Consider the following 21,701-nt stretch of genomic DNA (forward strand, 5'->3'; position numbering starts at 1 on the left):
ATCAATTGCAATTTATTACATACACTTAGAATCCTAAACTATTAGGTGAGTGGTAATTATAAGATGACAATTGAACAATGTAAAACCTTAATTAGTTGGCCACCTAACAAGAAATCACAAAATTCATAACATTCAATTGGAAAAATAGAAACAATTTAATATTGAGAGAAATTAAAGAATGATATTCGTTATCAACAATCAAGAATTCATGTCTTGGGTTTTGAATTAACCCTTAACCTAAAAAGAACCTACTCTATAATAGTAATCATAATCACAAACATAATTATAATTAAAATTAAAGAGATTAAGGGAAGAAAAGAAACTAGATTGATGAACAAGAGTAATGTAGTCTTGTAATATTTTCTTCAGCCTTTTTGCCGTCTTTTTTTTTCTCCTAAACCGTAATAAAAATCTCCTCTCCAATTAACCCTAATCATCCTTTATAGTCTCAATTAAGTTCTAATTAAAAAGTAATAAAAAAATCTGAAAACGATGTCGCAAGCCGCGGCCTGGAAAATGCGAGCCGCGGCCTAGAACAAAATCTGTGCATAAATCTGCCACTCAGGCAGCGGCCTAGCACACTAGGCAGTAGCTTGAAAAAGTTGAGCAGCGGCCTGTCTGGAAGAAAAAAATTCTGAAACTCAAATTCCATTTAAAGTGCCGCAGTCTGAGTTTTATGAGCCGCGACCTACCTTCAATTTCTTCAATTCTTGATCATAGATAGCTTGTACGTTGTCACCACTTCAACATATCAATCCCGAAAGCTTGGAATACTCCTAAAATTTTATTTTAACTACACTTGCCATCAAAATGTCAGATTTATCATCATAAAACGCAATGTAGAAAATATATTGTAGAATCACGAAATTTAGTTAAAACTATTAAAAATGTTATCATAACACCATCAAAGCATAGAAAAACTTAACAAATATTAATACCAAAAGTGACCTTATCACAACAGTAGTTGAATCGCCATTAACAAAGGGATATATGTTGCTGGGATTATCAACAACATTGATTCAATCTTGAATGTTGATGATGAACAATGATACCATATTAGTGCAAAGCACTTAGAGAGAAGAAGAGTGAGGGAAAAAGAAATGTAGTTTTATTTTTTATTAGTCTGAAAAACTTGTAACCTTACAAAGAAAGGGATTGACCTATATATAGGTAAGTAGTTAGAATCACTAAACATAGGTTATGTTAGTCTAACATAATTAGTTACCATTTGTACAAAACAGAAATAGCTGCCTATCAAACTCAAGATAACATAATAATTGGTACTACTAATATTAGGCACAAGGTTAAAAAAATATAATATAAATATAAAATAAAATCTCTCTTTTTCTAGATAATAACCAATCATGTTTCATAAGGAAAACTAAAGCCAAAATAAACGGAACAAAAGATTTTTATTTTTTTATGTAGTTGAAAGTGACCCAAAATTGATTAATTGAGGAAGAATTACCATTATAGTTCATTACTAAATTTAAAAAAATATATTGTTATTATTATTTTAGCAAATTAACAATAATTTTAAATAGTAATTTTATGGACATCTCAATCTGTTTTCAGTCATATTTTTTATTTAGAAAATTTTGTTACTTAAAATACATTAGTATATTTATTTCAAAATGAATTGAAACAAATAAACTTTTTTTTTTGTCAATTAATATATTATAAATTTTGTTTTGTCAAATTTTTTTTATAAAATTTGTAAATAATTTATTATTTTGAAAATTTTAAGGTTTTTTTAATGGATTTTATATCCCTCATTTAATTCCGCTTTTGAAATCCGCCGCTTTGGCTCTGCCTATATATTAATCCCTCCCACGTCTTAGTCTCCCCTGATTTTCTCAGAAAACCCGCGACAATTTTCTCCTTTCTCAGAGCTTCGTAACCCTAATTTGTTCTCAATTTAGCGCTTTCGCTTATCTCCTCCAAATCGGTATATTTTCTCTCTCAATCTCATAATAAATCGTTTTTCTTACCTTTTTTGGATTTGTTATTAGTATTAATTAACCCTAGTTTTCATATTGATTTTTTAGACTTGTGTCTGCAATGTGAGAAAACAGCAGAGATAAGCATATAAATTTGTTGCATTCTTATATTTTTTTTTGGAGTGTATGGGGGGATTTTAGGATTTATACAGACAATTAGGCGAAGTGAAAATTTGTTATTTTTTGGCTGCGTCGAAGTGAATCTTTTTAGTAAAATTTATCAAAATTGTATTGGGGTTCTGATTAATTAGTTCTTGTTGAATGCTTCTGTGTGGTTGACTTGTCTTGACTATTTCTTCTTCATGTTTTCTTCAGATGGCTGCTACTAAACCACTTACGACTGAGGCAATTGCTCTCACAGAAAAGAAAATGGATATGACATTAGGTGTGCTTTCAACCTAAGCTTCTGTTGATCTCTAATTAATTTCATACTTTCTTGATTATTAATTTGTTTCCTTACGTTTTCTCTATTGTAGATGACATTATCAAGATGTCGAAAACCAACAAGAAGCAGCAGCAGCAGCGTAGGGTTTCGGTAAGAGTTGTGTTATTTTCGTTCTATTTATGGTGGTGATTTTTATGTTATATGATGTTTGATTGCTGTAGTAGTACCTTATTTAGTATTTTCCCGCAGAATAAAAGTCAGAGCTTTCTGAAAACTGCTGGCCATGAAAAATCCTCAAAGATGAGGCGGTATATGGATTCAAGATCTTCAGTTAGACAGGTATCGAAGGGTTTCCGACGAAGTTAACTGTTATATGTTTCTCGTAGTGAAAACTATCTCTGATCTTGTATCTGTTGTTTAATTTATTTATTGGATTCAGGGTGCTCTAGCTCAGAGAAGGTCGAATTACCAGGGAAACCAATTTGAGTTGGCAACTGAGGTTGCACGAAAGGCTGCAAGTGCTCCATACCGCAATAAAACTTTTTCATACAACCAGGTGGCCAATTGGAAAGCAAGGTACATGTTCTGTTATTTTTTTCAGCGAAATAAACATTGATTACGTCCAGTTTGTGTGTTAACTTCAAATACGCTAATTTTATTGTCATCTTATTTATTTTTCTTTGGCAGGTAAATAAGATCTCTCTACATTACTGTTGACATCTTCCATATACTTCAGATTTGATTTGAAGTATCTTCAACTGGAATAATTCATATTGCCTGTTATGTGGCAAGCAGCCAATTTGGGAAGTGTTGACTGTTTTCATAATTGGCATCAAGAATTGAATTTCTGCATCATAAACCTCATGAATGAAAAATTACATGTTGTGCGGTGCTTATCTCTTTTGATAGTGGGTATTCAGTAATGGGAACTGGAGTCGTGTTGTTTTTGGTTTAGCTGTCAAAGCAATGGATTACAAGTGTTGGGGAGGGGTTTAATTTGAAAGGGGCTGCTTTTGGTTTTCAAAAGCTCGTTTAGAATTCAACTATTGAAGTATATATCACAATTTCACGCAAAGAAGCCTGCACACGTGCTCTGGATCAGGGAACATTGTGTTCCTTTTGACTTTATGAATCTAGATTCTCTACACATCTTGCAGTGTTAAAGTATTGATGCTATTGTTATTAATATGATGAGCATGACACACTATATTAGTTCTTGTTTGGATTTTAATCATTCTGGGGAGTTATAGTCAGTGTTACTGCTTTTCTGCTGGCCCTCCATGTTATAGATTCAGTGCTATCATCTACCATTTGAGCTGCTAGAGCGCCTGTTCTTGGAAGTGGCCCCTGCTATTTTGTTCCGTTTTGCATTCTAATATTTGTATATGTCGATTGGCCTTTCAAAATTTTGAAGGTGGATGTGAACTAAGAAGACAATGCCTGCAGGGCTGTTAGTTTGCAACTTAGCTGTTAGCACCATTTCTGAGATTTTTGGAAACTTGTCCGGTTTTGTCTACTTTATGCTGAAAGATAATTCATCTGAATTTCTTGAAATTTACCTGCATGCTTCTTGGATGATGGATTTCTTTTCTCAGTTATAAGGCATTACGGGATAGAGCTTGTATGGATAATTTTGTAAAAAAATCATAACAAGAGGGAGAAAATGGGCTGATATATGGGGGCATAGGTTTGCTCATTATAATTTTCTGGAGTACCTTTAGCGGGTGGAAGTTGTGATGAGCACTGTAAATAATACAACTTAGTCTATGGGGGTGGGAAAGTTGTATCTATTACTACCAGAAGCTTCTTTGCATGTGCTTATGTTTGGTTTTGGACAAGGTCTTTTAAGTTTTTGCCTATGGAGAGAGTGGTGGTGGTCTCCCGCTTCACTTCTATTGGTGGTATTTAGTTTGGGACTTCTTACCAAAGCATTTTGTTGCTAGGTTTGAACTCCAAAGTCGGCTTTTGGTTGTGAAGAGCTATTGCTGGGCATGAAGATTTTCTACTGCAGAAGGATCTTCATTTTTTTTTTCGTTTACTGTATAGTCTTGCACTGGGTTGTATTATGTGTCTGTGAGTTGGATACTATAGAATTTATAGCGGTATGAATCTCCACTCTCAAGCCATGCACACTCCCGATCCCTAATCGATGTATAATAATTACTATTGTTGCTACCAGCATCTTGAATAGTGATTCTCTCTTGTCGGTTTTGTTCTCAAATGTATATTGGTTGTCAATTGTCCTTCTGTTTTACTGGATGCAGGGCTGGTGCTCCACCTATTCAAAGAAGGTTCGGAAATGGAAGGTTTGCTTCTAAGGTACTATTTTATGCTCATTCATCTTTTTGATGCATAGGGGCCACGTTATGGTTGATGGAATTTGGACCAGTATAGGTACAGCTATGAAGTCATCAGATTGTGAAAGTTACAGCTTTATTAAGATTTGATAGTTAGAATTGGTAGCTTTTAGAAGTTTTAACAGTAATATGGTTGCTTCATAATCTATCCCAGTCTTCACATTTGTTAAAGCAAACAAGTAAAACATAATAAGTTTAATGCTCTACTACACATCGTATAGTTTCATCAAAAACCCTACTTGGGTTGGAATTCCTGGTATATTTTTCCACACTGCAGCCATAGAATATCACCACCTTAACTATGTTTATCATTTGTTCAACAGCCTCCACAACAGCAGCAGATGCCACCATCTCAGCATCAGCATCAGCATCGGCATCAGCAGTGGAATACTACTGTGATGCATAAGCGGAGGCCTCAAACACTGGATTTATTGTTCGCAAACACGAAAGAGGAGAGGATGAGGTTTCTTCGACAGAAGAACAATGGCGTACAACAACACAACAGGGGCGGTCGGCAAAGGCCTTTCCGGGGAAGAGGTCGTTTTGGCAACTAAGCTGTTAAACCAATGCCAACATCTTCATGTTTGTTATTAGAAGTAGAATTTCTTATTGGGCATCTTGGTGTTCCCTTGATAATGCCTACTTTCATTTAGGGCAGCTGAATACCTTTCTGGTTTTTATGGTTTTTCTTTCTTTCTCGGTTGTGGCTACTTGTGATTCTTCTATCTTTTCCCTCGTTAGTTAATGTGATGTAAATAGATTTTTCTAGTTCAATCCCATAAGTGCTTATTATGTTCATTTTGTTCTTCTAGTTATTGGAATGGCCGAGTTATTTTTTATTTTTTTAATGTGTTCAATTAGATTGATTATATGTTGGAAATATTAATTTAATGTAATTATAAAATCAAGTGAACTAGTTTTGTTTAAATGTAGCCCCTTTTTTATATAAGCTTTTTGAGATGATATAAACAATTATTGGTTCATGTATAACTGAAGGTATAAAAGAATGATGTGCTCTTTTAAGACCATCTTCAGTATGTGCTATGTTGTGGGAAAAAAAACACATAGGAAATATTTGACTTAATTTTTAGTGTCATTAGAGAATCTCCAACATTAGCTAAATCTTATTTTAGTTAGCTAAAAAGTAATTTATTTTGTATTTTTAATCACTCACTATATTTTAGTCATTTTAACTTTTATCTTTTTAGCTATCAAAGCTAAACTTTATTTGATTATTATTTTATCATTATCATTGCTATTTAATTATTATTTTAATAAAATGTATGCTTATAGAACCAAAGTGTGTTCTATAAAAAATATTAAATTATTCGATAGCTAGCTATAATAGAGTGTGATTGAAGTTGTTAAGTTAAAAGTGACTCATAAAATCATTTTTAAGCCATTTTAACTCAAATTTAATTAAAAAATAGAGAGCATGGTTGAAGTTGCTTTTAATGCTTATTTGATATTTTATTGAAAATTAATAATTTTCCACTATATTTTATTGCTCTAGTTAAAGATAATAATAAAACAATAAGATATAAAATCTAGCATTTAATGTTGATAGATAAAAATAATGCTAAAATAATAAAAATATTAAAAAAATGTATCATTTATGGTGATGCAAAATATGCATCATACAATATTCCATATTAAATTTGACAAAACTTTTATCACACCATTAGAACATATTTTTTTTATAGAATATGCTATATTTTAACATTGCATCACTAATTTGACGATAAAATTAAAATAAAAAGCGAGAGTAATTGAAAAAAATAATGGGATATTGGTAGCGATAATACTCAAAAAATTTTAAAAGTTACACTTTAATACCTAAATCTTTTTTTTTTGCAATAATAATACCTAGATTTGTAATTTTGGTGCATCTCTTAGTACTCACCGTTAACTGCCCGTTAAGTATCCACGTGTCATATTTTTATTAGTCTAATTGGCGGCGATAATATTCAAGTCTTTTCAAAAGTTACACTTTAATACCCATTTTTTTGCAGTAATATCTAAATCTATAATTTTTGTGCAACTGTTAGTACTCATTGTTAAGTATCCACGTGACACATATGCATTTTTGGATGATTTTAGACTAAATTATTTAAATATTATAAAATTTAAAATGAATTTTATAGTATTTAAAGAATTTAGGAATATTGACAGCGATAATACCCAAATCATTGAGTACTAACGGTTACACAAAAATTGTAGATTTATGTATTATTATTGCCAAAAAAAAATTTGGGTATTAAAATATAACTTTTGGAAAAATTTAAGCATTATCACTGCCAATATCCTAAAAATAAACATCATATTTCACAAAAACGACATCTTCAAGAATAAACGACACTATTTCGGAAACACCATCATTCGTCGAAATGACTCCACGAGAAAACGACATCTTTATGAGAGACGACTTAATTTTGAAAAACAACAATTTCACTAGGAGACGACATCATTTTGAAAAAGACTTAATTCACAAAACGACATCTTCTGTGAATAACGTGACTATATAAGGAATAAGAAATTCCAAAACAATGAACATTTCAATTAGGGGGTGTAGCTCATATGGTAGAGCGCTCGCTTCGCATGCGAGAGGCACGGGGTTCGATTCCCCGCACCTCCACCTTTTTATTCACTCTTTTATTTTTTATTATATATATTGTCTCATCAATCATCATCACCGTTCATCTATTTTTCAAATTTTCAAATAATCGAACGGTTCAAAATTAGCGATCCAATATAGCTGTGGTGCACCAACATGCATCTAAACATGGCTTAGAACAGTCCGTCACTGTCCCAAAAACCCCGAACCAGTCACCACCTCTCCTTCCTCATCTTTATCTATCACCATTCCAATCCAAAAACTCCTTCAAAACTCAGTTACCGCCATCTCTCTTCTTCTTCTGGTCCCAACCCTCATTTTGTTTAATGGCCTTGAGCTTGAGCTCTCCATGGCTTTTGCGCTTCTCTTTCTCTTACCCTGCTTTGTGTCTTCCCAATAACCAGTTCGGAAATAACCATACTCTGCTCTTCAAAAGCTTCACTCTCAATCTTTCTAAGTCTTTCAGAACGAAAGCCTCTCTGGGTGAGAGCGAACGCTCTAATGGGTTGGCTGAGAACCCGGTTTCGGAGCTTTTAGACGTTGAGTTGTTGAGTCAAGTTTCGGCTGCTAAGGATGCTTATGAGGTATTGCAGATGATCGAGGAAAGGTCTGAGAGAAATGGAGGTGTTGTGTCTGTTTCAGATTGCTTGATGATCATTTCGGCTGCTATTGAACGGAACAATCCTGACTTGGCTTTGTCTGTTTTCTATGCAATGCGTTCGAGTTTCGATCAAGGTGTTTTTATTTTTGAGATCAAAACTATTTATTTGTTGTGAATTATAAATATTCAGTATTGACCCACCTCTTAAAAGCTTTGAAATTAAGTTTAAATAGTGTTCAAATCACGATAACTATACTCGTTAGTTGTCACAATGTATTGGGTTTCTGATATAATCGTGTTAAGTTCATTTTGAATACTAAAGAGCGGCATTTGATCAAGATAAACAATTGACGTTGCCTGTTATCCTGCACGATCACTAGTATTTGAGTTACTAATTTTATTTTTTGATATCTATATCTTGCATTAGTCAATTAGTGACATTTACATTCTTGATCACGAGCAGGGGTTGCAGAAACTGGCTCTTTTGTTGAGAAATGGAAGTGGTCAAGGCCAGATGTTCGCGTTTACACGTCACTAGTTCAGGGTCTTGCAGCATCGCTAAGGGTTTCTGATGCTCTTAGAATAATCAACAACATTTGCCAAGTTGGAGTGTCTCCAGCTGAGGAGGTATGTCTTCTTCTTTCCCACTTTGCATCAGTTTGATTCTAAGTCATGCTAAAAACAAATTCAGTTGCCTTTTTCCTTGTCTTACTAAATGAGCTTTATATCGAGTCCATTCCCTAATCAGCTAGTGAGGAAATGGGCTCCCAAACAATTGGTATGGTTGTAATTTGGGAGCGTTTTGCAGGTCCCCTTTGGGAAGGTTGTGAGATGTCCAAGTTGTATGATAGCTGTAGCGGTTGCACAACCTCAACAGGGTATTCAGGTATGGCTTGAACTTCCATTCTTTAAATGAGGTAATATCTAGCCCTCATCTTTTTTTTGGAAGATAATCTGAGTGATTAAGTATCCAAATATTAATCTCACCTTGTGTGACTAATGACTATGCCCAAAGATCAACAGCAGTTATGGAAAACCATTATATGTCTGAGCTTTTGGCATATTGATTCCATTAGTTGGTTCTGTCAAGCTTGATTTTGACTTCTGAATCGAGTTTTGTTCTAATTTTGAAGATAAGCTTTACTACCACCAGGAGTTTGATTTTTATTCGAATTTGTCATATCATTTTATCAAGCAATGCAATTTGGAATCATTTTTATATATAAATTTGACTCTACAGTAACTTCTTGTGTGGTTTCATGACATTGAAGATAGTTTCAGTAGCATGATAAATGAAGGCAGATTCAGTTAAGATATTACTTTTATACTCTAGACATAATTATATGATGATGTTCTAATCCAGCATAGTCCTTATGGTGCAGATAGCATCTTGTTCAAAGTGCCGCTATCAGTACGAACTTGTTTCTGGAAACATAATTAGCATTGAGTCGGAAGAAATCAGGTGGGACAGCTTCCATCTTCTCTTGTGTCAATCTAGAAGCTATTTGCTTGTAGAACTATATTTGGCTACTGGGGATGATCCACGTATATATAAAGAACATTTGCAGAATGGCTGTAATAATAATGATCTTACCTCACATGACCTATTTTTAGCTAATTTAATTGAAGTTATTGTATATACATAGGGTATTACTATGAGGCACCATATTGTGCTCAACGTCATTTGATGTGGCATCCAGTAGGGCGGTTAAGTATAGTGGCTTTAATATTTTAAATTAAAATATGTAGAGCCCGATATTAAATTTAACCGATCATAAAATGCCGCATCAAGTGGTGTTGGACACCATTTGATGTCTCATAACAATATTCATATGTATACTAGCCATTCTTGGAAATAGATATTGAAAGCTATCACATTTTTTTGTCTGTTGATTGCAATGTACCTGTGTGTGGTGTTGATCTTGGGATATTGGCCTTTTCTAAGGATCTCATCCTGCCGAACGCAGCATGGATGTTCCAGCATGGCAAAGGGGGCTCAGATTCCTGCAAATTAATAAGCAAAGCATTCCTGCTGCTGTTCATTCTATTGTGGTATAATTTTTGTTCATGCTGAGCGTCTTCTTGCACATTTCCTTCCATTTAATGCAACTTAAAAAGGTCATACTTTTCACTAAAAAAAATTGTAAGTTAAAAAATATTACATAAACTTCTAATGTTTCCAAAAAATGAAACTCTACAAAGTTCAGAGCACAAGGAGCTTAACATTTTAGTTTTTTTTTTTTAATGAAATTTATCATCATTCTTATAATGATACTGTTTGCTTCCTGTACTTGATGAACCTTCTAAGCGGCTTTAAGTTTTTGTAGATACTTTTCTTATTTTCAGGTTCAGACCCCTTCTGGTATGGCACGGACACACCGGTTTGCTACTGAAACTGTTGATGTCCCAGCACAACAAGGAGAAAGAGTAACCATTGCTTTAGCAGCTCCATCCAGTGTTTATAGACAAATAGGTCCTTTAAAATTTAGTCCAAAGTCCCCAAATTTTTATCCAGGAGAACCTATCTGTTTGACAAACCATGAAGATGACAGAGAATCACAACTATTAAGGGCCCCAGTTAAAGATAAAGGCTCATCTTTAACTAACCCCTCCATTCTCTTTCCAGTCATTGCATTGCTAGCAAGTGGAGATGCCGCCTCTGGCGTTATAGACCCCAGCCTCCCCCAATTCATTTCAGTTGCAGCAGTAGCATCTCTTGCTGTTGGAGCTACTCTGAACACATTGGTTTTTCCCCAATTGAGTAAGGTATGCTTTAAAGGTTCCTTTTTTCTGATAATCTTTAGTTGCAAATTTTGACAAGGTTGCCCCTATGCATTCCAAACTTGGGCAGTGCACATTTCCTAATCAAACTGGCTAAAGTTATCAAAAGCTGCTAATTGCTAACATATAATATTTAAAATGGTTGAGTTAACTACTTTGCTGCTGTCTCATTTTTCCACAAATATTTCTGTGTAATAGTATTTTTTTTTCTCCATGGTCTCAGCTTCCTCAAAAATCAGCGGATGCAATAGCTATCAAGCAGCAACTTTTATCTCAATACGACGTTCTTCAGTCTCGCATTAGAGGCCTGAAAGAAGCTGCTGAAAAAGAGGTAAGCTGAGGCTCTGGAACTATCATGGCACATAGTTAAAACAGGATTGTATGCTGATTGATGATACACGCTTGCTTTGTAGGTTTGGATGTTGGCTCGGATGTGCCAACTTGAGAACAAAATCTTTGCTGTAGGAGAGCCTACTTACCGGTGAAACCTTCTTAACATTATTACCTTTTCATGTATAGTAGAATTTTCGAAATTCACTTTTCTTAATCAATGTTTTTGATTTGTTAAAATACATATAGTGCTCGAAGAACTAAAGTCAAAAGAGTTAGAGAAGGACTGGAAAATTCTCTCAAGGGACGGATTGAACTGATTGACAGCTATGCAAGAGTATGTTCCATTATTAGAAAGCACAACTTAGTCCTTCCACTCTTAACTCATTATCCCAGAAACTGAAATCAGTATAGATTCATTTAATTTGGCCAAATGCCATCAGCTAATGTGGTTTGGCTTTTCAATGTTCAGATATCTTCGATGATTGAAATTGAGGTAGAATTGGACTCAGACGTTCTTGCTGCAGAAGCAGCAAGCAATGTGGTATGCATGAAGTGGTTCTTTTACATTTCTTCCAACCTTGTAATACCTCATAGTATCTGAACACTCTGATTTTCACTTGCAGGAGAGTATTGCTGAACAAATACAGCAGATAATGGAGTTAGAAAATCTTGAAGAGGTATGCAAATTTTTAACATACTATTGAAAAGAACAACAAACCAGTTTTCTTGGTTTGGAGCATGGAGATCTTTAAAATATATTACCCAAAAAAAGAAAAAACCATGAATAAGTTGAAATATAATATTAACTTCACCCTGAGATCCTCCATTTTTCAGTGTTTGTCTATCAAGCCATTCATTTTTTCTTTGCAGAGATGGAAGTTACAAGCTGAAGCAAATGATGAGGCAGAAAGACTTCTTAGCTCCCAACCAATGCCAACAGAACAGGTGTAAAATCAAATGTCTTCCAGCCTCAAAGATCTTTTGCACCATCTAAGCAATGCTAAATGTTTGTGAGATGTTCAAGAAACCCCACCAATACCTCCGGAAGAAATTGATTTCTAGGCATGGTATTCAGAGATCGACGACATAGAGACTAGGTGGTTGTTCATCACTGAGTCGAAAAAAAAAGTGTCGACGGTTCATAGTGACTGAGAATTAGGATTACAGAAGGAATCTTATGTAAATTGGGCAACAGAATTCAAATCAGTTGATCACATCTTCCTTAAAAACTGTTGTTTTTAACAAAGAAATCAAATTGTACAATAATAACTCTGCCTATTCTTTCATTTATGAATGATGCAATTCATGTGAACATCCTTGCAAAAGGGATTATGCTGACAAAATTTGTCCACTAAAAAATTGCCAACCACTAACTACAACATTCTTATCTATGCCAAACCAATTTACAAAATTGTTGGGGAGTTTAGATATACAAAATTGTAATAGTAACAAAAGCTCGATTCAAAATCCTAACAATTCAGATTTGGGTACAAAATATCAATCTAGGACTATCTTGTAAGCTGTTGTTTAAAGCAGACTCTAGAAACCAGTCTGGCAATCTTTAAACTAAATAGGATGACATAAGATTCCAACTAATTTTCATGTGGGATGGCATAGGTGCCACAAACCGAAGAAGATCTGGCTTTGAGCTAAGTGCAGGGTCCCGGTTCTCTGATTTTCTATCAAAAACTAGAAGGAATTTAGCAATGTTGGGGAGCACAAGCTCTCTACAGTGCAGATGCAACAAAGGGACCTTCGATAGAACACTTCCCTTCTGAACATTGAGTCCTTCTGGCCTGCGCAACTTGTAAGGCTTACCGGTCGTCGGCTCAATATCAACACGAGGCATTTGTTTCCATCTTTGGTGCACAAACCATCCATATTTATAGTCACCCACAATTGGCGTGCCAAGAGCTTCGGCACAATGGACACGGAGCTTTACAAACAAAAAAAAAAGTTTTTGAAACCCGGTTACCGAGGCAAAACATAAATTTAAATTCAACACTTTATAAACCATACACAGATTGCAAAAGGATTCAGCTGTGAATTCTCCAAAATCATGTTTGATAATACCAAACCAAACAAAGTTTTCAATTAGTTTTGTTTATGTGCCCCTCTTTTAATGGTACTAATATAAAAACAATGTTTTTCATTATGTCTAAATTGGCTATAAGTTTTGTTCTGGAACAAAGTAAAATCTTTCAGAAAACAAGGCTATACATTCTATGTTAGAGAGAGAGAGAGGATGATGTAGACACTGTACCTGATGCTTCCGACTAGTAAGCGGACGCAGCTCAAGCCACGAGCATCCATTTATCATTGGTCCGAGCATGCGATATTCAGTTATTGCTTCTTGAGAAGACTCAAAACCTGATTGATGAGCTATGATGACCCTTTCTGTCTTTCCATCATTAAGAAGCACCTGCATTGAATAATCAAACAAATAAATCACATATTCTTCTATAAGAATTTGAATTATATACAGAGTAATGTTAAGAGGGCAAAGGAACCTTAGAAAGAGGAGCACAAATAAAGCCTTCCTTTTCCTTGGGAGACCCTATGACCAATGCCCAATACCTCTGATATGTAGCATCACATGCTTTGTTCCAAGCCTAACATGACCCATTAAGCTTATCAGCCATAAATTTAAGAGTGATCAACCAATGTAAATCATAATTTTAGAAATTCACCGGCCCTTTGCGTCAATTGCTGATTACCTTACACGAGGATCTCATTTTGGCATCACTGAATAGCCACTCTAGATGGTTTATGCTCTCCTTTGTTCTTCCCATCAATAGGAGGCCACTACTCTCTCTATCAAGACGATGAACCTAATAAAAGGAAATCTATATGAGAACCAAATGATTCTGAAGAGAATTAATATCAAATTAGATTAGCAAAATGTATTAGAAAACAGAAGCAGTTCGAATAATGACATAACTCAAGATGAGATAAACCAATTGTACGAAAAGGAAGATACAATGAACGGCCAAAACTATTGCTCTAAACGAAATTTTTCAGAAAAATCAATACGAAGGCACTCACCAACTTAGGGCCTTCGTCATAGTCATAAGATAGTGCTGCTGCTGCCAATGCATCCATGCTGTTATGAACTGGTAGATGTCCCTAGTAAGAAACCCAGAGTTATTGTAAGCAATAAGCAAACATTCATTTGCTGCTGAGAATATGATTCCATATATAGTTCCTTACCTTAACCGGCATTCTTGGAGGCTTGTTCAGAACAAGTATAGCAGAGTCCTGAAATTACCCGAGGAAAAGAAACCACCATAGTCACTTAAAATACAAATAAGAATTTTTTTTAAATGATCGAAATTTAACTAAGAATTCAGCTAAGACATGCCTTGTAGTGAACAAGCCTTTGCAAGTACGCTATCTCATCAGCATTTGGGTATAGTGTTCCACTTGGAATAGTATCAAATCTCCTGGAAATCCTACTCTCTGCTACTGACACAGGTACATAAACTCTGGTCCCTTCCTCCATGACATCATTGGGCTTTATCTGTAGTTCATATCTGTAGTATTGTAGATTAATTAAACCCAAATAGGAATGAAACACACCAGACTTCTCATAATAAAATGAACCAAATCAATGTGATCAATTCTCTACCTTCATCATTGGGTTTGCTTTTCCATCCTTATCACTCAAGGAGTCACTAAAATTTGAGCTCTTTATCTGAACCTAAACCCAGAAATTTATAAAAATAAGCATAACCCAATATTTATACATCCAAATCCACAACAATTATGCAAAATCCTAATCTGGGTAAACATAATTTTCCATTAAAAACCAAAAATTCCAAATAAAACTATAATTTTTTCAATGAATGATATATATGTAAACTCACAAGACCCTTGTTGAAATGAGACTGAACGGCATTGTCAAGAAGCTCATCAAAGTAATACTTAACCCAGCTAATGGCGGTGACATGTGGGGATCGTCCTGGAACGGTCACCGAGTTTTTTCCCGGCAAAGGGAGTCCGGGGAAAGGAGGCAAAGATAGAAGTTGGCGAGGCTTTGGGCCTTCTTTTGGGCCGCCCAATCGGGCTACGTTGTTGGAAACTCGAATAATGGGCTGGGCCCCAGCCGGCGGCGGTGGACGAATTCTGGAGTACTGTCTGGTACCAAGCCAGAGACGTCGATTCCGGGCGGTTCTCCACATTCTTCTACATGAAAAAGCTCAAGTAAAGAGCTCTTCGCTTTGCTCAAAAGCCATTATAAATGAATAATCGATAAATTCAATTAGTAACGAATAAATTTTGGGTCATCCAAACAAGGCCTTGGTACTGCTTGAGCTTTTTCAGCGGTGGAAGATACAGTCCGACGGTGAGCCGATAACGGCGGTGGAGTTAGGACAGAACAGTGAAAGAGGTCTGAGGTTTATGTGAAAGTAAGTGGGCCTAAATTTGGGTTTGGGCCAGTTATTTTATCTTGGGCCCAAACAAAATATGGAGTTATATACATACACTGTAAAAGGTTTTGCAAAATACCATAATATACGTAATTGTTTTTAATAATCTAATATTTGAAATAAAGTGTGTCGTTTCTTAAGGATTCCCAACAAAATATTTTTTAAAAAAAGTTTCGGCAGTTTAAGCGGGTTAAAATGAGTTACAATTCCTAACCCAAACCGTCAATTTTTTTTTTTTATTAAAAAAATTATTTTTCACTCATTTTTTTTATTATTTTCTCTATTTTTAGTTAGTATTTGTAACTAAAATATAGGATTTTTAAAAAAAATAAGTAATTTGAATTTAGTTTTATATATGTATAATTAAATAAATATAAAATTAAAAAAAAAGTAGACAAATTCTTGATTGCCCAATATAATAATTGGGCGATTTAAAATAAATATCGGGTTATTCGGGTTGCATTTTCTGTGGTTTTTTCGGGTGGTGGGCTGCAAAATTTTTTGCACAACCCCACTAATTCATATAAAAATGCCAAAATAATAGTCATATCTATGATTATTTTTAAACAAATATATATACATAAATAAATAAAAAATCAGCAAAGATAGTATATTTTTAAGATATTATTTTAGCAAAATACTGGATATAAAATTACCTTATTTACACACTCAATATTTTTTTATTTATTGTTTATTTTTTTAAAATATATATATATATATAAATATAAAGACAGCCTCCTAAATAGCATGACAACAAAAAAAGCATTAGAAGGCCACAAGGACAGAACATCCATGAATACCAAATTAAAAGAAAAAGAACACCAAACACAACACAGCACCTTAATGTTGATGTGTTGAGTAGGTGCCCATTATAGTCATAAATGCTATTTTATAAATAACACAAACCTTTTCACAAAATACCATTTAAAAACATATATATATATATATATTGTGAAAGAAAGAGTTAATACATACTTAATATGGTGTAGCTAATTTGGTACATATATATATATATATGTATATCTACATTTCTCAAATGTAAAAGTGCCCATATATATACATATATATATTGGTATTTGTAATAATTTCAATAGAAAAATATAGTTGCAGTCACTTTCATTCTATTTAAATACTACATAATTTACTTAAATTTCTTAAGTATAAAGTTTCATATATTATGCTATAAATTTCCAAATTAAAATAAAAATTAGGTAAAAATAACCCAATGTCTAAGGTTGCATAAGAGCTCAAAAGAGGTAAGTAGCTCACCTCACATGTTATCCTTTTAGCAAAAGAATTAATTTAAAAACTTAAAGAACCAAATAACAGAACATTCATAATGATTAGTTACACATATCATAGACAGAGTGCCACTTAGGTTCTTTCTGTCAGAAAAAATAAATAATTAAAGTGAAGAAAGAAAAAAAAAAAGAGGATCTGGACTCATAATTATTGTGTTCTATTTTTATTTTTATAAAAAGTGAGCTATTTAATTTGACAAACCATCTAATTCCAATGATACTACTAACACTCAAAAACAGTTGTAATAGTTGTATAATTGCAAAGACAACCCAAAATTTGTCTTTTTTATTAAAACCAAAAAAACCAACTAATCCCATTCTTTTTCTTCTTTTTTTTAATCGATTAACCAAACACAAATGCTACCGACGGTTTAAAGCTCATTCTACACGTATACAAACTTGCTTTTAAACCATTATAACAATTCTCTTGTAGTAGTTTCATTTTAAACTTTGTCGGTGGAGTTATTCAATGTTCTCGACTCGTGAACAATTTTTGTGCGATTTTTTTTATGACTGTATATATTGTAGTTATTTAGAGCATCTTGCAAATTTTCAGAAAATTTTGAATAGTTTACAGTACCGAAAACTAGGTTAAAACATGTTGCTTTCTACCCGCATAAAAAAATTAATCACGCGTGCAACAACATTTTTTAACCTAGTTTTCGATATTATTAACTATTTATAATTTTCTAAAAATCACGATGATGGTCTAAATAGCTACAATATACGGTCATAAAAAAAATCGTGCAAAAAACTGTTCAAAGGTCGAGAACACAGAGAGCCCCACCAATAAGACTTAAAGTGAAACCTTGTATGAAAAATTTCCAATATATATTATATGTATAAAAATATTAGATGGCTTTGTAAGCAAAGTAACCTAGTCATAACTCATAGAGTCATCGTTGAAATATTAAAATAGGTCACAATTAATAATATATCTTCTTCTTCTTCTTCTTCTCCTTCTTCTTATAGCCACAACAACCACTTTTTTAGCTGTAATTTTGGTGACCAAAACAACTCACTACTTCACTTATATTACTTAATGTCACACTCACATGCCATATGAGGTCATCTCCAATTTATAATCTAAATATATTGTCAAATTTAGCAATAAAATAAAATAAATAAATGCTATATTTAACACTATTTACAAGTGTACCCCAATACACAATAATATTATTAAAAACAAATTAATATTAAAAATATACTATCATTAACAATCATTTAATTAAATAATTAAAAAAATCTACCATTAATATATTAAAATCTTTTATTTGTGATTAGTGATAATATTATAATTAAAAAATATATTTATTATTATGCTAAATTTGATACATACTATATCTTATAACACATTTGATATAATTTTTGACATGTACTAAATTTAATATATTATAGATTAAAATATTTTTTATAAAAGATAAAATACCAGTTTAGCATATGTATTCTAAAATATGCGTTCAACTTATGTGTTTTATTGGCCACCGTGTTTTACAAAATAGATTAAAATAATATCTTAGATTTGATTTTGGTCAAAATATTTTCAATTATAATATCAATTTTTGGGTCATTGCCGATGCGATGAGTTCAGAAAAGCAAAAAATGTAGTTAATGAGCAAAAATAAGATGCGATGAGTTCAGATGTATGATTGGCTAAGCTAAACTGCCACATGACTATGTAGATAATAAAATATTATATTTTAACATATTCTGACCAAAAATAAGTCAAGGTACTATTTTGATGCATTTTATAAAATACAAAATTTGAATTATCATTTAACAAAGAGTAATTATATGTGTACTCAAAATATATACTAAAACATTACACATAGTCATGTGGCAGTTTAGCTTAGCCAATCATACATCTGTTTTAAAAAACAGTGACACATCACTGTATATAATGTTTCGGTGCATATTTTAAGTGCACATATCATTACTCTTTAACAAAACACAAGAGTAGATTCTGTATTAAGAAAACATAGGAATATATTAGTATTTTTTTCTTAATAAAAACATCAAAATATAACATTAAATCACAAATCTACACTTCAATCCTTCTTCTTATTTTGTTTAGGAAAACAACTTCGTAGAAGTCAAACCACAATGAATGGCATGTCAACTCATATTCACATGCAAGAATTTTGGAATTTCACACCCAATTCAAGATACTCATGTTCTCATTTATTTTGAATTGTGACCCAAATTTTCTTTCTTGCTTTTTTTCCAGATTACGTTTAGATAAAATGACCATTCTTATCTTTTTCTTTTTTCTTTTTTATTATTGTATATTCGATTTTTTAACGTATATTCACGAGAAGAGTATTTATATATTATTATAAAGTGTGGGATATGAGTTACGTATTGAAATTGAAAGAGAAAAAATGTGAAAACCTTTATAGTCAATACACGCGTCTTCCTTCTTCACCTTAAGTAACCTAAAAGTTAGGTAGGTCCACCACCACATTTTCATTTTCTCGATAGTTCCTTATATATTTGCACTTCAAAAATTTATATAGCCATCCCATTAATCAAAAAAATTAAAATAATATTTTACACTCTTTCTTAGTATTATTTTTTTTTTTTTTTGTTAATTTCAATAATTTTTATTTCACCTTGTTTTCATATATTTTTTTAAATAGGATTTATATTTTTTTAGACTATATGTTTTGTTAAATTACCTGTATTGGACCTTGTGTTTTAACAAATAATTTTTTGGACTATATATTTTGTAAAATGGTTCAAGTAGAACCCTAAACTCGATTTTTATCAAAGTTTTTTGAGCTAAAATTACAAATAATTCACAAAATTATCAATTTAAAATAAAAACAAAATTATTTTGTCTAACAACTGTGTTATTATATTCAATTTATCCTTCATCAAAATTGGGTTTAGAGATCTATTTGAACTATTTTACAAAATACGGAGTCCAAAAATAAATTTATCAAAACAAATGGTCTAAACAGATAATGAGACAAAATACATGATACAACAAAATATAAACCCTTTTAAATAATGTATTATTATTTTTTATTAAAAAACTCATTCTTTAACAAGTTTTTATATATTTTTTGTTTTAATTTTAATTTTATTTAAAGTATATATTATTTATATGTATTTTTTAGAATATAAAAAAGAAAAAAAATAGAAAAATGTGAACATAAATTAATAAAAATATATATTATATATTAATTTTTAATAAAAATTGAGTGTCTTAATCAAATCTTGTGCAAATATAATAGTAACCCCTTTCATTAATATCATTTTTTTAAAAATAATTTTTTTTTAATTAATCATATCCGAATGTAAATTATTACTCTAAAAAGGCGAATCAAAATTTTTAATCATTGATGAGTGTTTTCAAAAAACAAAACATGATATTTATAGAATATGTTCTCGATGAATCTTTGTAATAAAAGAAAAAAAATAAAAGAATATATTCTTCATCAATTATCATCAAATCTTTTATTTTTATTCTTTGTGAAAGTTATAAAGTTCAAAACTTTACTACAACATAAGATACCTTACAAATTTCAAAACGGAAACTTTGTATGAATTGTTATTGTAAAAATATGAAATATATTTTGTTTTATAAAAGAGTTAATGCTATCATGAATTTTCAAATTTTCACTTTTTTTATTCTAATTTCAATTTTTAATTATATTATGTATACTCATCTAAAAACATATATAAGGGGAAAAAAGTGAAATGTCTGCATAGTTTCTTAAATGATAGATAGTTTCAATTCAAATTAATATACTAAAACAAATTATAATTGGAAGTTTTTTTTTTCTATTTTTTTTTTGTTAAAGAATTTGTGAAAAATGTTTTGAAGAGGCATATTTAAATAGGAATGAGAATAAACCTTTTGTTATTGAAAAAAAAAAACATAAAGTACATCATTATTAATTTTACAATTCAATGAATTAGTACATTTCATCAACATCAAAACTTTACCAAATTGTACAAAAATAACACTTTTCAGTTAATTATCCAAATAATTAATTTTGTATAATTTTTTGTGCAAATAATTTAAGGACATATTATGTCATTGTCATTTCCAACATCACCATCTTAATAACAAATCAATATTAATCATCCTTTTAAGAAATAAAAAATAATTTGATTAGGAGAAAGTATTTAAATTGTGTTAAAAATTGCATTTAAATATTTTATTATGACAAAAATAGTTTATATCACCATTAGTGATGACATGATTAGTACGTGCTACTTTTTGATTGGTACACTATTTAAAACAATTATTAATTATAAAAAAACTTAAAAAATTAATTTTAAATTAAATAAAAAAATGGCACGTAACCATTTGGTATGTGTATTTTTATAAAATATTATTTTGGTACTCTGTGTTTATAATAATACTCATTTAGTACTTTATATTTTAAAATCGTACATATTTAGTATTATAAACTCAAATTTAATAAATAATATTTTACTAATTTAATCAATATATTTTCAATAATATGAGTTCTAAATTCAAATATAATTATTTATTTACATATAAAGTTTGGTCATATTTAATAAATTTGTATTTAAAGTGTCAAATATATATAATTTTAAAATATAGAGTATCATCCGAATATTGGTGAGGAAAAAGAGTACAAAAATAATATTTTACAAAAAAATAATCTAGCCATAATACAACCCTACTTTTGGTCTAATTTTATGTAGAAATTATTGAAAAATAAAATTTGTGCAAAAATAATTTAAGGAGAAATTATATCAGTGTCATTTCTAACATCACCAATCTTAGTAACAAATCGAAATTAGTTATCATTTTCAAGAAATAAAAAATTCAATATTAAATAACTTTAAAACTCAAAAAGCAATAATAATAATAAATAATAAAACAATTAAGAAATAGTCTTAGTAAGAGGTTGACTG

The 21,701-nt window shown here is 31.6% G+C and overlaps 3 protein-coding genes and 1 non-coding gene across 5 annotated transcripts; 3 read left to right on the forward strand and 1 right to left on the reverse strand.

The window, feature by feature from the left end:
- Window positions 1-1,803: 1,803 nt before the first annotated feature.
- On the forward strand, window positions 1,804-5,540 carry LOC133778609 (uncharacterized). The gene is made up of 7 exons (XM_062218590.1): window positions 1,804-1,948; window positions 2,316-2,385; window positions 2,477-2,535; window positions 2,635-2,724; window positions 2,825-2,961; window positions 4,650-4,704; window positions 5,066-5,540. The coding sequence occupies exons 2-7, from the start codon at window positions 2,316-2,318 to the stop codon at window positions 5,294-5,296; spliced, it is 642 nt and encodes a 213-aa protein (XP_062074574.1). The 5' UTR covers window positions 1,804-1,948; the 3' UTR covers window positions 5,297-5,540.
- A 1,764-nt stretch (window positions 5,541-7,304) lies between these two features.
- Window positions 7,305-7,377, forward strand: TRNAA-CGC (transfer RNA alanine (anticodon CGC)). The gene has a single exon. It is a non-coding gene; the product is annotated as a tRNA-Ala (tRNA).
- A 233-nt stretch (window positions 7,378-7,610) lies between these two features.
- LOC133778610 (uncharacterized) lies at window positions 7,611-12,383 on the forward strand. The gene is made up of 12 exons (XM_062218591.1): window positions 7,611-8,091; window positions 8,421-8,584; window positions 8,766-8,843; window positions 9,340-9,419; window positions 9,925-10,009; window positions 10,304-10,723; window positions 10,962-11,069; window positions 11,152-11,219; window positions 11,318-11,405; window positions 11,541-11,612; window positions 11,695-11,748; window positions 11,942-12,383. Exons 1-12 carry the CDS (start codon window positions 7,683-7,685, stop codon window positions 12,020-12,022), a joined length of 1,707 nt encoding a protein of 568 aa, XP_062074575.1. The 5' UTR covers window positions 7,611-7,682; the 3' UTR covers window positions 12,023-12,383.
- A 17-nt stretch (window positions 12,384-12,400) lies between these two features.
- LOC133778611 (RNA pseudouridine synthase 3, mitochondrial) lies at window positions 12,401-15,435 on the reverse strand. 2 transcript variants are annotated; one of them, XM_062218593.1, is made up of 9 exons: window positions 15,001-15,435; window positions 14,700-14,771; window positions 14,433-14,591; window positions 14,282-14,329; window positions 14,117-14,197; window positions 13,789-13,902; window positions 13,582-13,683; window positions 13,335-13,493; window positions 12,401-13,007 (listed from the first exon to the last, which is right to left on the reverse strand). In XM_062218593.1, the coding sequence occupies exons 1-9, from the start codon at window positions 15,250-15,252 to the stop codon at window positions 12,633-12,635; spliced, it is 1,362 nt and encodes a 453-aa protein (XP_062074577.1). In that variant the 5' UTR covers window positions 15,253-15,435; the 3' UTR covers window positions 12,401-12,632. The 2 variants fall into 2 exon arrangements, with proteins under 2 accessions (XP_062074577.1, XP_062074576.1); XM_062218592.1 differs by having other exon boundaries at window positions 14,938-15,435.
- Window positions 15,436-21,701: the final 6,266 nt, after the last annotated feature.

Source organism: Humulus lupulus, chromosome 5 (genome assembly GCF_963169125.1).
Source record: "Humulus lupulus chromosome 5, drHumLupu1.1, whole genome shotgun sequence".
Classification (NCBI taxonomy): domain Eukaryota; kingdom Viridiplantae; phylum Streptophyta; class Magnoliopsida; order Rosales; family Cannabaceae; genus Humulus; species Humulus lupulus.

Coding starts and splice junctions, on each gene's coding strand:
- LOC133778610 (XM_062218591.1), top strand. CDS start 7,683: ATGGCCTTGAGCTTGAGCTCTCCATGGCTTTTGCGCTTCTCTTTCTCT. Junction 8,844..9,339: donor AACCTCAACAGGGTATTCAG/GTATGGCTTGAA, acceptor CTTATGGTGCAG/ATAGCATCTTGTTCAAAGTG. Junction 11,749..11,941: donor AGTTAGAAAATCTTGAAGAG/GTATGCAAATTT, acceptor TTTTCTTTGCAG/AGATGGAAGTTACAAGCTGA.
- LOC133778609 (XM_062218590.1), top strand. CDS start 2,316: ATGGCTGCTACTAAACCACTTACGACTGAGGCAATTGCTCTCACAGAA. Junction 2,962..4,649: donor GTGGCCAATTGGAAAGCAAG/GTACATGTTCTG, acceptor TACTGGATGCAG/GGCTGGTGCTCCACCTATTC. Junction 4,705..5,065: donor ATGGAAGGTTTGCTTCTAAG/GTACTATTTTAT, acceptor TTTGTTCAACAG/CCTCCACAACAGCAGCAGAT.
- LOC133778611 (XM_062218592.1), bottom strand. CDS start 15,252: ATGTGGAGAACCGCCCGGAATCGACGTCTCTGGCTTGGTACCAGACAG. Junction 14,592..14,699: donor AAGCAAACCCAATGATGAAG/GTAGAGAATTGA, acceptor TATGAACTACAG/ATAAAGCCCAATGATGTCAT. Junction 13,008..13,334: donor TTACTAGTCGGAAGCATCAG/GTACAGTGTCTA, acceptor TTGTTTGTAAAG/CTCCGTGTCCATTGTGCCGA.